The sequence below is a fragment of the Perognathus longimembris genome, chromosome 15 (assembly GCF_023159225.1).
Source record: "Perognathus longimembris pacificus isolate PPM17 chromosome 15, ASM2315922v1, whole genome shotgun sequence".
In the NCBI taxonomy this organism is placed as follows: Eukaryota; Metazoa; Chordata; class Mammalia; order Rodentia; family Heteromyidae; genus Perognathus; species Perognathus longimembris.
The window spans coordinates 44559589-44575422 of record NC_063175.1 but is presented as its reverse complement, the minus strand read 5'-3'; the positions used below and the strand labels follow the sequence as shown (position 1 = coordinate 44575422).

Below are 15834 nucleotides of genomic sequence, written 5' to 3'. Positions count from 1 at the left end.
CCAATGCTAGCTTGCCACTTTATTCTTTTTATTTAAAACCTTTTTAAATTTTTTATCTTTGTTGTACACAGAAGTTGCCATTCAACAAAGTAACACATGAATATAAATTTTAAAACATTTTAATATAAACTTTCCTTATTCCAATTATACTGTATAGTTTCTTGATGAAGTTGGTAACCCGTTCATATCAAGCCAGTCTCAAAGTTGCACCACAAAACCAGTGCTGTGGTCTCAGTGTTTACCCAACTGTATTGAAACAGTATTGTGATGGGGCAGGTCATGAGGGACCTACCCTTATGGATTAATGTCCTTCAAAAAAAAAAAAAGCTTGACCTTGGCAGTTTGGGCCCCTATTACCTTCCATGCTTTCTACTACTGATGCCATTTACAAACACAGCACCTTAAATATTTGCTTTATGAAATATTTAAAAGATTCTACATAAGATGCACCATAATGATTGTGACAATTCCTTAAATTGCTAAAATGTGGATATTATTTTTTTTAATCTACTTAGGAATTTCAGGTAGAAGGTAGGAAGTTTCTTATTGTTTTAGAACCAAATGATAAAATGACCAGATTTCTAAAGAAAGCCTACATCAGCATCAAGAATGGAAATTATTCATCTCTGAATATTAAATATTTTCTAACTAAAAGATCCAAGTAAGAAACAGGATAATTGTGGTTCTCTCTAGTTTATATTCCTGCATTTTGGCTCAAAGTGAGGCTAAGTCACAAAACCTGGGGACATTTTCAAGTTCTGTTCCTTCAGAAATATACTTGAACCAATCATAAAATAATGAACACCTTACATTTGCTTTGTCAGTTTAAATAATAGGAAAAATACATAATTTATCCTGTGGTTTTTATTTATTGTGGTGACAGTTTTATTTTCCTCTTCAAATTTTCGGTGACTGTCTTCCACTGGTATCAACCAGGTCTCTCAGGCGAGATAAATGATGCAAGGCCCTTCATTAGAAAATACAAAAGACATTACAAACCAATATTTAAAAACTGAACAGCCAATGCAGACAGCAAGTAATGACTATACCGTTTATTATCCTCAAAGATAGAATAAGATACATAAATTTCAACTTTCAGGATTGTTCCTTATAAAATTTGTAGATCTCAGTAGTTGAAGATTAAAAAATTTATCGAATGTTCTATAAATATTTACTTCAAATTTATTATTTTTGATCCTCAATTTTAAGTTACTCTTCCAAGCAGTTTAATAGGAAGCAATAATAGGTATTTTTTTTTATCCTACTTAACATTTTTTTATGTACTTCTCCCCAGGCCTTTGCAAAACAATACATTTCAGCAAGATCTCATTACAAAATAGATTATCAGTTAGAAAATAAAATACATAATTTATTTTTTAATATTTTAACTAAGATGTCTTGATTTCTAGTAACATACAAAGACTGGCTACGGTTCAGAGGAAAATTCATTTTTATTGAATGGAATGAAAACCAGTGACTCCTGCAATAACATTAAGCTGGACAACATGGCTTTTTTCTCCATAGTAAAGCCAAGATTGCACATCAAGTCGCAGTGTAGAAAATTCATTCTTCAAACAAAGGACCTAACTTTCCAAGCTTCCTCTAAAAATACCACTCAACTTATTTACACTCTTATCTTTCATGTCTTTTAATTTAACATTTCCTTCTATTATGAATTCAAGCAAAGCCAGTATACATGACCTTCAATAATATTGATATTTTTGTATCACATTCACTACAGTCATTGCCACTAACAAAATATCTTACACTAATCATTACTTTAAAACTAAGTTATTAACAGCTATAATGTTACAAGTTATTAAACCCACTGTGGGGGCTGGGAATATGGCCTAGTGGCAAGAGTGCCTGCCTCATATACATGAGGCCCTGGGTTCAATTCCCCAGCACCACATATACAGAAAATGGCCAGAAGTGGCGCTGTGGCCAAGTGGCAGAGTGCTAGCCTTGAGCAAAAAGAAGCCAGGGACAGTGCTCAGGCCCTGAGTCCAAGCCCCAGGACTGGCCAAAAAAAAAAAAAGATAAACCCACTGTGATCTTTAAGTCTTCCCATTAACAATGGAGAAATCCAGATGATATAACTGGCTATTGGAAAACTTTATGCCTAGTTTCTCATTCACTAATCAATGAGGTTTTTCTGGCAACCCAGAGAGTGATGTTTCCTAAGAGTTCGTTTCTCTTTAAGTAATGTGGAAACAAGATCCGGAAAGAAGTAACAAATCAATCCAAGTTCAGTGATACTGGGGACTGAAATAAAACTTTTACTTACCTGTACTTTAATTCTGTAGTCTTATTTAAAGGTATTCCTAAAGAACTATATATTGTATCATTCTTTATCATTCCCTAGATTTGAAAAGTATGAGTCCATTCAAATAAAAAAAAACTACACTTTTCCTTAATCTTATCCTGGAATAGAGGTACACTCATCTGGCAAGAACTGGAAAAGTAGACTATTTTCTGGCTATTAAGTTTGTTGTGCACAGTAAGATCTCTAGTATTGAAAATTACAAAGTAGTTTTCATATTCATTCTAGAATATGAAAAATATTTCCCAAAGCTAAATAGAAATTCTTTTAGATGACTGATGATTTTGTAACTGTCTACCATTGCTAATCTGGAGTACATAAGTCATAAATACCAACCTGTTTACTGGTCAGTCCTTCACAATCTGCCTAGGCAGAATAATTATGTATATTTCATCACACGACTCTAGGAAAGCCTGTTATTCAAAAACTGTAATTCTTCCATTTACTTAAAGATGACAATTGTTTTCTTACAGAAAGCTTTTAGCAAATGTTTTTATTAAACTCATAATACATAAATGTGTAAGACAGGGCTAAATATTACAAGAATACTAAGTCCACTGCAATGTTGGCACCTATTAAACCCTTCCGAAAAATTAACACTGTTGGTTGGTATCACCCAACATTTATGTTTCAATTCCAAAGAGCTCTCCTACAGAACAGATTTTCTACACTGGGAGAACAAAAGACTGCTGTCTAAAGAAGTAAAAAGGATCTAAAATGCACTGGTATGATTTTCCAAGTCTAAATTTACCTCATAATAAATACCTATTAATAATCCTTTGAAGTGTAAAGCCTTATTTAAACTAATCCATATAATACAACAAAATCAATAACAACAATCTAACAAAACATGAGCCTTGCTGCATTCTAAAAGTAGAATCTGCTATGTAAGCAAGACTTACTAGATGTAACAAGAAGTTACTAGTACTAAAAATATTCTAGCAAATGGAAAAACACCTATAAATTAATTTCTACCCATTTTTACCATGGTTTAAGAACTGTTCATTTTTATTAAGAAAATATCTTCTATCCACTAAAGAAGTTCAATAAGAAAAGAACACTAGAATTCGCAATACAATCCAGGCATAACACTTGGGGGTATATACCGCAAAGAATCAAGAGTCAGTTACTACAGAGATACCTGTATACACATTAAATGCAGCAATATTCACAATAGCCAAATTATGGAATCAAGTCTTAGTGCCCATCAATGATTGAATGGATAAAGAAAATGTGGAATATATACACAATCGAGTTTTACTCAGATATTTCAAAGAACAACATATTTCAAAGAATGAGATTTTCTGGAAAATCGAACTGGAGAACATCATGTTAAATTAGTCCCAAGAAGATAAAATAAAGCCACTTACATGTACAATTTAATGTATGTCAATTAAATTGCAATTGACATTTTAAATCAAACAGGACACTAGAAAATAGAATAAAATTTTTCTAAGGTATGTACTTTAGTTCAGAAACCACATTTAGATCTGCAAGATCACCATACATTTTTATTTTTGGTGCCAGTCCTTGGGTTTGAACTAAGGGCTCACACTGTTTGCTGAGATTTTGTGCTGAAGGCTAATACTCTGCCACTTGAGCCCCAAACTCCCCAACTCAGCTTTTTTAGTGACTAACTGGATTATAGACTTGAGCCACTGACGCCCAACACCAATATCAGTACTTTTTTAAGAATGGAAAGCTTCAGGTCATCTCCTTTATAAATTTAAAGTACAAGGAAGTCTTTACCTTAGATGAACAACTAAGGTCCTGTACCTAATATCAATGAACAACTTACCACTATCATAAGCAAGTGTTAGTTAGAAGCAGGTTTCCTTATTAGACTGCCAATAAACACTTAGCAATAAACACTACCTCTTACTGTGTAATATTAGGCAAGTTTCTTATTAATTTATGACTATCCCCTGGATCTGTATTATAATAAGAGTTTATTCTTTGTAGAATCATGAGGATCATATGCTTTTTTGCTCTTCTATTTTATTTATTTATTTACTTTTGGTACTAGGCTTAAACTCAGGCCTTTCATTCTCCCTTAGTTTGCTTTCTCACACTGGTGTTCTAAAACTTGGGTCACAATTCCAGCCAAGCTTCTTGCTAGCTAATTGGAGATGAAGTCGCAGGCTTTTCTGCACAGGCTGTCTTCAAACCTTGATCCTCCAGCCTTCTGAATAGCTAAAGAATACAGGCTTAAGACACTGGTACTGGGCTGAATTTCATTTTCAGTAGCACTTAAAAATACTAACACTTGGCAAATAATAAACGTTGTTTATCACTATTCACTGATCTCTCCTGGGTATAGAACATTACACTGAAGCTCTAAGACAAACTACAAAGAAAGAGATGCTATATCTATCTGGAACACTGTAAATCAAGTAAAAACAAATATTCATAACAAGTTCTTATTTTTAACTATGAAAATTATACAGTATATATGTTTTTAGTCACAAGTTTATATGCCTAATGTTCTACTTGTTTCACACTTCCTTGGGAAACAGACAATCATAAGCAATTTTCATACAAAAGATAAGCTTTTGGGGGGTTTGAAAGTGCAAGGTATTTTACTCAGATGGATTCTTCCTAAGAGAGACTATCACTATAGCACAAACAGTTGGATATTTAGTGTCAAGTAAAATTGTTGTACTAAAAATCTTTTACTCATGGGCTGGGAATATGGCCTAGTGGCAACAGTGCTTGCCTCCTACACATGAAGCTCTCAGTTCGATTCCCCAGCACCACATATATGGAAAACGGCCAGAAGGGGCGCTGTGGCTCAGGTGGCAGAGTGCTGGCCTTGAGCGGGAAGAAGCCAGGGAGGGTGCTCAAGCCCTGAGTCCAAGGCCCAGGACTGGCAAAAAAAAAAGTCTTTTAGTATTTCTGAAGCTCAGTAACTGTCTTCTGAGAACACTCCATAAAACCAAACCCATAAACAAGCAGCTTTCTCTACCAGTATCATAATCATAGGGAAGACTTTTATTTGTCAGTATTTCAGATATTAATATCACTTCCAATTTCTGTGGGGATGTGTTATATGAGTTAGATATATAGATGATTATCCAATTTATGCTAAAGGAACTATATGAAAACTCATTTTTAACAAGTTATTGTTACAACCATACCAATACTATCTCAAATTGTACTATTACTCTGAAATGCAAGAATCTGAGTGATTTGTTTATATTTTTAAATGTCTAAGGGTATGTCATTATGCCCTTAGGACATTTTAAATAGCAATTAACACAAGTTTTAGAGAAAGCAATGTTTTTTCTTCAAGACACTATACTCTGAAGTATTTAAATCCCATTTTCTGCATAGAAGGCAGGAAATGTCTTTCTTTTCATTTGTCCCTCCTTTAACACTACAAAAAAAAATAAATCTTTGCTATAACTTTCATGAAAAAAGGTGTGATCTAAGAAGCATAAATATACTAATGAAAATCTATTCCTTTTTTATTCTTTTTTTTTTTTTTTTGCCAGTCCTGGAGCTTGAACTCTGGGCCTGGGAACTGTCCCTAAGCTTCTATTGCTCAAGGCTAACACTCTACCACTTGAGCCACAGAGCCTCTTTTAGCTTTTTCTGTTTGTGTGATATTGAGGAATAGAAACCAGGGCTTCATGTATGCTAGGCAAGCGCTCTACCACGAAGCCACATTCCCAGCCATATATCTATCTATTCTTGAAACAACTAAACCTGACATTTCCCAAATGAATGGGTAAGAAGAATTTGAATGCATATTAATAAAGAATACTTACTTTTGAAGAGACCTAGTAATAGGAATCATATTTTCCTTCAACTGTAATTTAGTGAATTCATCTTCTGAAACCTATTATTTAAAATGCCAAAAATAAAAATAAAAACACTTAAGATATCATTAATATCTATTAAGTAAAAAAAAATTCCACCAGAAAACTAAAGAATTAAGTGTGAATTTTTTTCTTTCAAAAAACAAAACAACATAGCACCACAACTCTATAATGTGTTACATGGCATATTTAATCAGAAATCTGTTAAGGTCTGAAATATGTAGGAAGAAATCTGCTGCAGATTAAAAAATGAGATTTCCCACCTGCTCATGTATTGACTGCTTGGTCCCTCCCTATCTGGTAAACTGTTCTGGGAGGTTGTAGAAACTATGGAAAGTGAGACAGAGTAATTGGGCTTGGGGGCATGCCTTTTAAAGCGCTATCTGGTCTCTGGTCCTGTCCAACAAAGAGTAAATACAACCCTCCTCCTTCACAGGCTCCTACAACCATGGTGTCCATCTACCTCACCAGGGTCCATAATCAATGGAACCAATGACTATGAACTGAAATCTCTGAAACCAATAACCAAAATAAATCCTTCCTCTTGTAGGTGGTTTCTGTCATACATTTTGTTACAACAATGAGAAAATACTAAATATTTACATCTCAATTAATAAATCAAGCTTGAACGTACTTGTTTAATGTCTTCTTTTGTTTCTGCAGCTTTATTCTGACTGAAACTTTCTTGAACTGCTTGAAGATTAAATAACATTTGTTTTAACGCTTCAACAGGACCATGATGTTTGCCACCAGAAAGGGTAGAACTCTACAGTTTAAACAAATGATTAAGTTAGCCAAACCATGTAAGAGAAAAAGGGTTTTAATGTGTATTTCTGTCAATATAAAATTAGTGCAAAAAAAAAACCCAAACAATTTATGTCAATAAAGTACTTTTTAAAAATTACATTTAACTCATCACACTTCCCTATACCACTTCTCCAGATGAAACTACTTAGAAATACTAATGCATAAGTTCGGCATATCCTTTATAATTCTTGTAATTTTACACTGTGGTACATATTTATACTTACAACGAATTCATCTAGTATATTTTTTAATAAAACTGGATCTTAAATGTAAGCCTCACACTTAGGCTTGCGAGCTGCCATTCTACCACTTGAGCAATAATATCTCCAGCCCCTATGTGATTTAAAAATCACAACTCTTAACTAATACATTCTCAGAGAACAGCAGGTAATCTAACATGTTCTTATCAAATTATCTAAGTAAGATTAAATGAGCAGACTAAAGTTTCAAATCATAATTTCTTGTCATAATTTTAAATGTTTTCATATAACAGAGGTAGGGAATCTTTTCTTTGCTAAGGCCCATGTGGGTATTATTTATAACATAAATGACAAGCCACATAAAAATATCAATACAGGCAAATGGGTTATGGGCAGCTGACAAGAGCCCATAAGATGCGTGTGTGTCTTTCCAGTCATCCTCCGAAATGATTCTGAGGGCTTTATAGGCCCCAGGATGTACACTCCCCATTCCTGAAAAGAATGCTCTCTTTCACCTCTACAGAGCCACTATGACATGTCAATTGTTACTTACCTTTTCTGTATCCAAAGATGGCAAATGCACTTACTCAACAGGTGGTTACAATCTTAAGACAATTTGTAAGAGAAGTTTTTAAAATTTGTAAGAGATGTTTTTAAACTTCTGTTTAAGTCATTAACAGTCTATTAGTACATTTTTCATACAAGTTGCAGTGTCCTGCAGGCATCTACAAAGTGGCACAAAGCCTCTTAGGGTGTCTATAACTTGACATTTCAGTAAGAACAATTTCTGCCTTACATGTCCAAGAGAAGTGAAAGCAAGGGCTCACAGGCATTTGTACCTGTATTCATATTCATAGCAGCATTACAACCAAAAGAAAAAGCAACCCATGTATCAATATGTAAGTGTATGGATAAATAAAATGCAGTCATACACAGAATACTGTTCTAAGAAAGGAAGGAAATTTTAGTATATACTGTAACATATATGAGCGTGGACAAAATCAAGCAAAATGAATTAAACTAATCACAAGACAGTCACTTTAATGACATCTGGGAGGGGAGTTGTCTTTTCAGTTTGTTTTGCTTTGTTTGGTTTCACTTTTTTTGACACAAGGTCTTGCTATGTATCCCAGGCTAGCCTAGAATTCATCTTGCCTCTGCTTCCTCAATACACATGCCACAGTATCTGCTTCATAATGCTTGTTATATGTGGTCCTAGAGTAGCAAAATCATAGAGATAGAAAGCAAAAAGTGATGGAAAGGAGATACACACATATTTGGGGAACTCTGTAAACTGCACATACACTTTGAACTCAGGGCCTGCACACTGTCCCTGGCTTCTTTTTGCTCAAGGCTAGCTAGCACTCTACCGCTTGAGCCACAGCGCCACTTTTTTGTGATGCTAAAAATCGAACCCAGGGATTTATAAATGCTAGGCAAGCATATACCATTAGGCTACATTCCCAGCCCTGCACATACACTTTGTACAACCAAATTATAATTTTAAGTTACCATATGTTTATCAGTTTTATAGAAACACAAGCTCCAATTATCAACTGCCCTGCAAGAAAATATAATTTCCTGTATAATTGCCTGGTTTATTTTGTTTTCCAGGGAAAAAAAAATGTCATCATTGTATCTGCTGAAAGGAGATGATTTTATGTTAGGAAAGAGACTGGGTCAGGAAAAGATTAGGTCTGTTTTTGTTTTAAAATACCTAACTTAAAAATTATTATCAGAAACTTAGTAAATTAAGATTTAACTTTACTCACCTGACTATCATTATTTAGAAAGTATTCAAGAAAATCTTTATCACTCTTTGCCTTTGAAGCTTCTTGAGGACTATCAGAATTAACAGGAACAGGAGATTTGCTAACAGGATTTAAAGAAAACAAATCAGGTTTTCAAAAAAGTAGGCAATACAGAATGTAAGGATTCCTATTAAAATACAAGTGATTCATATTAATGTTTATGGTAATTCAGGGTCCAGCCCATACTTATCCTGATGCTCTTCATTTCAATGACTGAGACTTATCTATTAACTGTTAGGTATAGAAGAGACTATCTAAATCTGCCTTCTCCTCTGAAAAGGTAAAAATCTAGGAACACTTTACAATTGCACAGAAATAGCATGAAAGGAATGTCTGGTAAAAGAAAGCCCTGGAAGGTCCCTGGTTTTATGTAAACCTCAACCTCATCTATTTTACCTACCACACAAAATGACTAAGGAGCAGGAGTTGCTAGACTGGCAACCAGCTCAGAAAGTATATAAGCTATAGATTTTGATTCTTTAACTTCCATTTCCTGTATGGGGAGCATAAAATATTTCTATTTATCCCTACTTTCAGCATTATACTGAAACAAATCCTGGCTAATAAAGAAAGAGCCAGGAGCCAATGGTCCATGCCTGTGATCCCAGCTACTCGGGAGGCTGAAATCTTGGTTCAAAACCAGCCAAGGCAGGAAAGACCAAGATTTTCATCTCCAATCCATCACAAAAAGCCAGAAGTAGAGTTGTGGCTCAAGTGGTACAGAGCTAATACTGAGCTCAGAACTCAGGAACAGTGCTCATGCCCAGAGTTCAAGCCCCACGGCTGGCAAAAAAAAAAAAAAAAGAGGAAGGTGAGGGGAAGGAGGGATAAAACCAAGCTTAAAAGAAAACACTTCCAGTGGCTCATGCCTACAATCCTAGCTACTCGGGAGGCTTAGATCTGAGGATTGTGGTTCAAAGACAGCCCAGCCAGGAAAGACTGTGAGACTCTTAAGTGTCTAGGTAAACAGTTTTTAAATTATTCAGAGTAACTATATCAATAGAAAGGGTAAACACACTAACAAAAACAATCTTAGGAACTATAACAATCTATATAATAAACTATATCACACAAAGAAAACAATACAAGAGAAAGTAAAATGAAAATAGGTAACATTAATGTAATGCGATAAAGATGATTACGTTGTAAAGAAAAACAGTAATTTCAAAACACTTTTACCTGCAAAATAATTGAATTCTTGACAACACATAACAGTGGTGAAACAATGAACACATAATAAGGCCAAATTTTATATAATGGGTATACCTGTATATGAAACATTACACCACCTTGTGGTATCAAATGAAAACTACAATTTAAAGCTAGCAACACAAAGCTATGGGCTATAAAATTACAATGTTAATTACTAATGATCACTAACTTATTTTCAAATAAATGATATTCATATGACATTTTTTTCATTTGGAAAGCTAAACACTCACTTACTTACAAAGTAACAGGAACATTGTCCCAGGATCTTTCTGCTTCAAGTTTCTCCAATGAGCAAGGACTGTTATCGTTGTTCACAGGTACGGATAATTCTTCAGAACACTGCTCTAGATTTCTCTTGGCCTTCAGGATAAGCAATTCAATTTTGTCACCTAATTTTTAAAAATTAAGAAAAAAAGGAGAAAGCAAAAGAAATTCCACAAAGTCAACAAAAAAAAATAACAGAATATACACATATCTGGTCAGACACAATGGCTCAATCTATTTTAGCTAGCTGGGAGACACCCAAGGGTGTGGTATGAAGCCAGCTCAGGCAAAAAAGGAAGTTCCAGTGACTCCATCTCAACCAATGGCTGGGGCTCAGTGGTATGAGCCTGTTATCCCAGCTACAGGGGAAAAAACAAGGCCTGGGCCCATAGTAACATGTACCTATTCTTCCCCACAAACGCAGGAAAGCTTATCATAAATAGGAGGATCACAGTCCAGGCCAGTCTGGGCATAAAGTGAGACTATGCCCCCAAAATAACCAATGATGCCAAGGTATCAGTGGATTACACCTGTAATCCTAGGTATTTAGGATGTTGAGACCTGTAGGATCCCTGTTCAAGCCAGCCCTAGCAGAAAAGTTTGTAGCCTCCATTTCAATATAACCAAAAAAAAGCCATACTCTAAGTGTGGGTTAAGTGATACTGCAGTAGCTGTTGCAAAAGAAAGCTAAGCAAGTATGAGACCCTTAGTTCAGGGCCCAGTACAGACAAATTGAAAAAAAGGGGTGGAGGGGCTTGGTGGTACTGCTCAGAGCCTCTAGTAACCAAGAGGCCTAAAATTCAATTTCTAGTACTACCAAAACACAAAGGCTTTCTGTAGCAGCAAACATTTTTAACTATCACGTTACAAAATACTATATAAAAGAACACCAGCATCTACAGAGCTAATTACTTGCATAAAAACTCCATAAAGCTTTTAATTATGAAGTCCAATTTGTAGGAGTTCCTTTGGTTTTTAAAAACAAAACAAAACAAAAACATTACCACTGAATGGCTTTTTGGATTGTTCTGAAAGAGGTGGATTGTCACACTGACCCTGGCCATGTTCAGAATCACATTTGTATTTGTTATGTAATCCTTTAGCATCACTCAAGGAATTTGAAAAGTTTGAGGGCTCAAAAGAATATTCACAACAATCCATTTTAAACCGAGAAGTTCTTTGTGCTTGGTAGCTATGTCTGGGGGAACAACGATCTTCTTTCAACATTCTATAAACTTCTTGACTATCTCCATCAGGTAGCAAGTCTTGATTGTGGAGCCAGACTGGATATTTGAAATCAGGCAAGCTTGTTATCCCAGAAACATTCAAGTCAGATTTCTGGCTAGTGAGCCACCTTGGATAATTCTTTTCAGGATTGTGCTCCAAACTGTCCTTGAAAGATGATTCTTGGAGAAAAGATGGTTCTGAAATTGAAATTTTATTAGTCCTATTCAAAAATTTGGGGGTTTTTGGCCTAGCACATTGCTTTCCATTTATATTCATGTTTACAATAGAAACATCTAAGTTATCCTTGCCCGTGGGAGTGGAGGATTCTTGAAAATTTGGATTCCTTTCCAATGAACCTGGTCTTCCCATGTATTTCTTACTTTTCTTGCTTGGTCGATGACCTTGTCTAACATAAGCCAGGGAAAAGGACCCATCTGCTGGGAGTCTTAACAGGTCATCAGTTGTTAGGCTAACAGAGTCTATGTCATTAATAGTCTCTCTTCTATAAGATAATGAATTCGAATGCTGTTTGCGATCAAGATTTTCAAAAGCTGAAAAACAAAGTATAGTTCCATTTATCTTCTTTTATTACACATAATATTCAATGAGAATTAAGCATTTAAGAATACTTCTTGCAGCTTTCCCCATCCTCATTCAAGTTTTGACTAGAAGTATGAAACATATTGGAAAATGAAATTGGCTTCCTCTCTTACATCTCTTCAAATGTTTAATTTCTATTGTCTCCAACCACATGAATTTTCTTATGTTCAATGTACTGTTTCTATTTCTTCAACTTTTTCCATGTAGAAATGCCTGATACACTAATATGATCATGTTCATAACATGTCATTGCATACTGGCTATAACAGAAAAATGTACTTTTAAGAGGAAAATAATGGGGCTGGGGATATGGCCTAGTGGCAAGAGTGCTTGCCTCATATACATGAGGCCCTAGGTTCGATTCCCCAGCACCACATATACAGAAAATGGCCAGAAGTGGCGCTGTGGCTCAAGTGGCAGAGTGCTAGCCTTGAGCAAGAAGAAGCCAGGGACAGTGCTCAGGCCCTGAGTCCAAGCCCCAGGACTGGCAAAAAAAGAAAAAAAAAAAAAAGAGGAAAATAATTTGTTTTCTCTCACCTCATCCTGCATTGATATGCCTACACGGAGAATACTGCTTTAATTCTTCTTCTAGAATATACTGTCCACATTGCTGTAAATGTGAATGTAAACTTTTCCCATTCTAGGTCCATTCTATCAGTGCTCAACAGACCATTAGTCAGTTTATCAACACCTGTATTTTCCAGCCTCTTTGAAAGCCTTATAAAAGGACAAAACTCAATGTTGTAAGTATTGTTCCATAGAATACAGATCAAAAAAACTAATATAGCTCTATTCCATTAAAAGTGAGCAAGTATAAACTCAGAAAAATTAGAATTTGAAGTCATTAAGCTAGTTAATATGAATCACCATACCAACACTCATTCCATTATGCTACCATAAAATAAGGACTTAAGATTGGCCATCTGATATTCATTACAGTCTCTCACTTACCCTCAAAAGCAAGATGATCTTAGCTACAAAGTCCTAGGAATCAGACAATTACAAAGCCATTTTATAAAATATCCAGATTCCAATACTCTAATTGTTATTTTTATTCTAAAAACTGCAAAAGGTCTAACTTATAAGGATAGGCACATTCTCAAATGCTTCAAATAACTAGCCATAAAAAAAAAGTTTAAGTATACCTTTGTTTGTTTTATAACCACAGTTGGAGAATCGTGACATATTAGCAGAACGTTCAATGTTAACTTTTCCAGTGCTTGCACCAGGATATATTTGACTCAGATCAAAATCATCAATATAGGCCTGTAGAGCCTGAGAAGCAGACCGGTATAGCTTATTCTTATAGTGGAAAGAGCCATCAGGGTTGGAGGAAATACTGCTATCCAAACTGCAGCTTGCCAGGAGAGATGATACTGAAGACTCCTGAGAATAAACTCTGTGTTTCGTGTTCGATCTTGCCATAGCTTTCTCAAAATAAGTGGCTTTTATTCATTTTTCTTAAAAACAACTGTAATACAAAAGTAGGTTAGAGGTACCCGTTAGTAGGAATGATTGTATAGAGAAAAAATATTAACACATAAGCTTTAAAAAATTGTTATTAAGGAATAAAGTCAGTTATCCCTATTTAATACTTCTATTTAAGCACTGAAGGTTTTCTCTCATCTTTAATATAAATTACTTCATCAATATTTGAGAAATCACTTATAAGTGCCTACTACATTCCTGGAAGTATGGAAACAAAACTTACTTTCATAATAGACGTGGAAATGTTACAGAAAGAATACTCTTTTAAACTCGTAAAAACTACTGATAAGAATGTCTCTTTTCTTATGGAGATATATTCTATGACATCACAATACCCTACATTCTTCTGTACATATTTTTGAAATCATAAGCTTAATCCTGAAGCTAGACAATAGATGTTTTTAAAACCATCAAATAAGGCATTTGAAACAAGAACAATGGACACTATCTTTTTTCAGTACTGCAGTGGCTAATATCAAACTGTAGCCAACCATTTCCCCTCAAAAAGAATGAACACAAAATAACCTATTTAACAGCTACCATAGGGCCTTTTCCTAAAATAACACTGCGAATAATCACTTCCTGATCTTCAATTTTGGTAACCACCTCGCCATTTTCAATTCTTCTGTTAAACAGATTTAGTTCACCTCTCTTTTAAAGGAGACTTAAATAATCTGGAAATTGAGTTAATAGGCTCATCTTCCTGTTTTCCATTATTCAAATTGAGAGAATTCCTGTCTACCTTAATGTAGTTATAATAGGATCTATATTCAAAGCAAGAAATAAAAGGGTCAGGCACTGAGTAGATGACATTCATTGAAAATTAAAGGATTAACGCTTAGGACATGTTATGTTGCTGGGCAATAATTTGACAATTAAGCTGTAATAACTTTCTAATAAAATCCTAGAACTGTCAAATTGTACTTTTTGTGTTACACCAGGCCTCTCTCAATTAGGCATTAGGCAGTGGCGAATGGAAACCACAGAAGACACAAAAACGGGCACCTACATATCGTCCAATGCTGTGATACTCGTGTCTCTCTAAAGAACTGCTATATTAAGTCAGATTTGCTCCATCTTTCTTCCTACTACCAAAGAAGCTTAAAGTCACTCAAATAAATATGCTTGGATAAACGTAATAGGATCCTTTCTCCCTCACCTCAACACAAGTCACAAATTTAATTTTGTAACGCAAATGCAAAGTCTTCAAAGAGAAAGCTAATGGAGTCTATTCCTTAAGTGGATGGTAAGATTTGCTAGTCAGTTTTACTTACTTAACTGCCCAAAAAATAAAAATAAAAAATCCAGAACTTTTACCAGACACAGATGCCCGATGCCCACCCATTATGCTGATCCCCATAATCCTAGCTACTTGGGAGGTAAACATCTGAGGATTGAGATTGGAAAGAAACGTCGGTGCCAATCGCATCTCCCACCAACTGGAGAAACGTCGGAAGTGACGATGTGGCTCCAGTGGTAGAACGGGAAAAAAACGAAGTGGGGGGGGGGGGAGAGTAATAAGGGACAGCGACCCAGGCTATGAGTTCAAGCCCCAATACGGGCTGACACAAATTCCAACACTGATCCTGAAGAGTTTTCAAAATGTGTGCAAATCTGTATGGATGCAAACCCCACCTCCACACCCCCACATCCCCCACCCCCCCACCCCCGCTCCCTCTATTTCGAATGCGCCCCCCCCCCCCCCAGTACTTTTTACCATTCCCGCCACGCACGGCTTCAGTCCGAGGCTCCCAACGCAAACCCATCCCGCGGACCGGAACGCTCAGCTGGGCGGCGAGGACGACGTCTCCGCTCCCTGGAATGGAAACACCGCGGCGGTGACCCACGGGAGGAGCGCCCCGGGAACCCGCTGGGGAAACTCTGCGGGAGGCGAGGACGAGCGACGGCCGCCCCGTCGGGTCCCCAGGCGCCTCTGCGCGCGCAGCGCCCGCCCGCTCTCACCCACCCCCCCACCCCCGCCTCAGGGGTCCCCCAACCCCGACCCCGCGGGGGTGTCCCACGCGGACTTCGGCGGTGACTTCTAAACCCCCGGGAAACCTGTCCAGGCGACCACCGATAGA

The 15834-nt window shown here is 36.2% G+C and overlaps 1 protein-coding gene across 6 annotated transcripts; it reads right to left on the bottom strand.

Annotated features, from left to right (window-relative positions):
• Nucleotides 1–846: 846 nt before the first annotated feature.
• C15H18orf54 (chromosome 15 C18orf54 homolog) lies at nt 847–15569 on the bottom strand. 6 transcript variants are annotated; one of them, XR_007213393.1, is made up of 9 exons: nt 15471–15569; nt 13411–13736; nt 11443–12216; nt 10413–10563; nt 8924–9023; nt 6779–6910; nt 6408–6471; nt 6094–6164; nt 847–967 (listed from the first exon to the last, which is right to left on the bottom strand). XR_007213393.1 is itself a non-coding variant. In XM_048363337.1 (9 exons), exons 2-9 carry the CDS (start codon nt 13688–13690, stop codon nt 898–900), a joined length of 1395 nt encoding a protein of 464 aa, XP_048219294.1. In that variant the 5' UTR covers nt 13691–13736; nt 15471–15569; the 3' UTR covers nt 847–897. The 6 variants fall into 6 exon arrangements, 5 of the variants coding, with proteins under 5 accessions (XP_048219294.1, XP_048219290.1, XP_048219292.1 ...); XM_048363337.1 differs by lacking the exon at nt 6408–6471 and having other exon boundaries at nt 11443–11862; nt 12046–12216; XM_048363333.1 differs by lacking the exon at nt 6408–6471.
• Between the last annotated feature and the right edge of the window lie 265 nt (nt 15570–15834).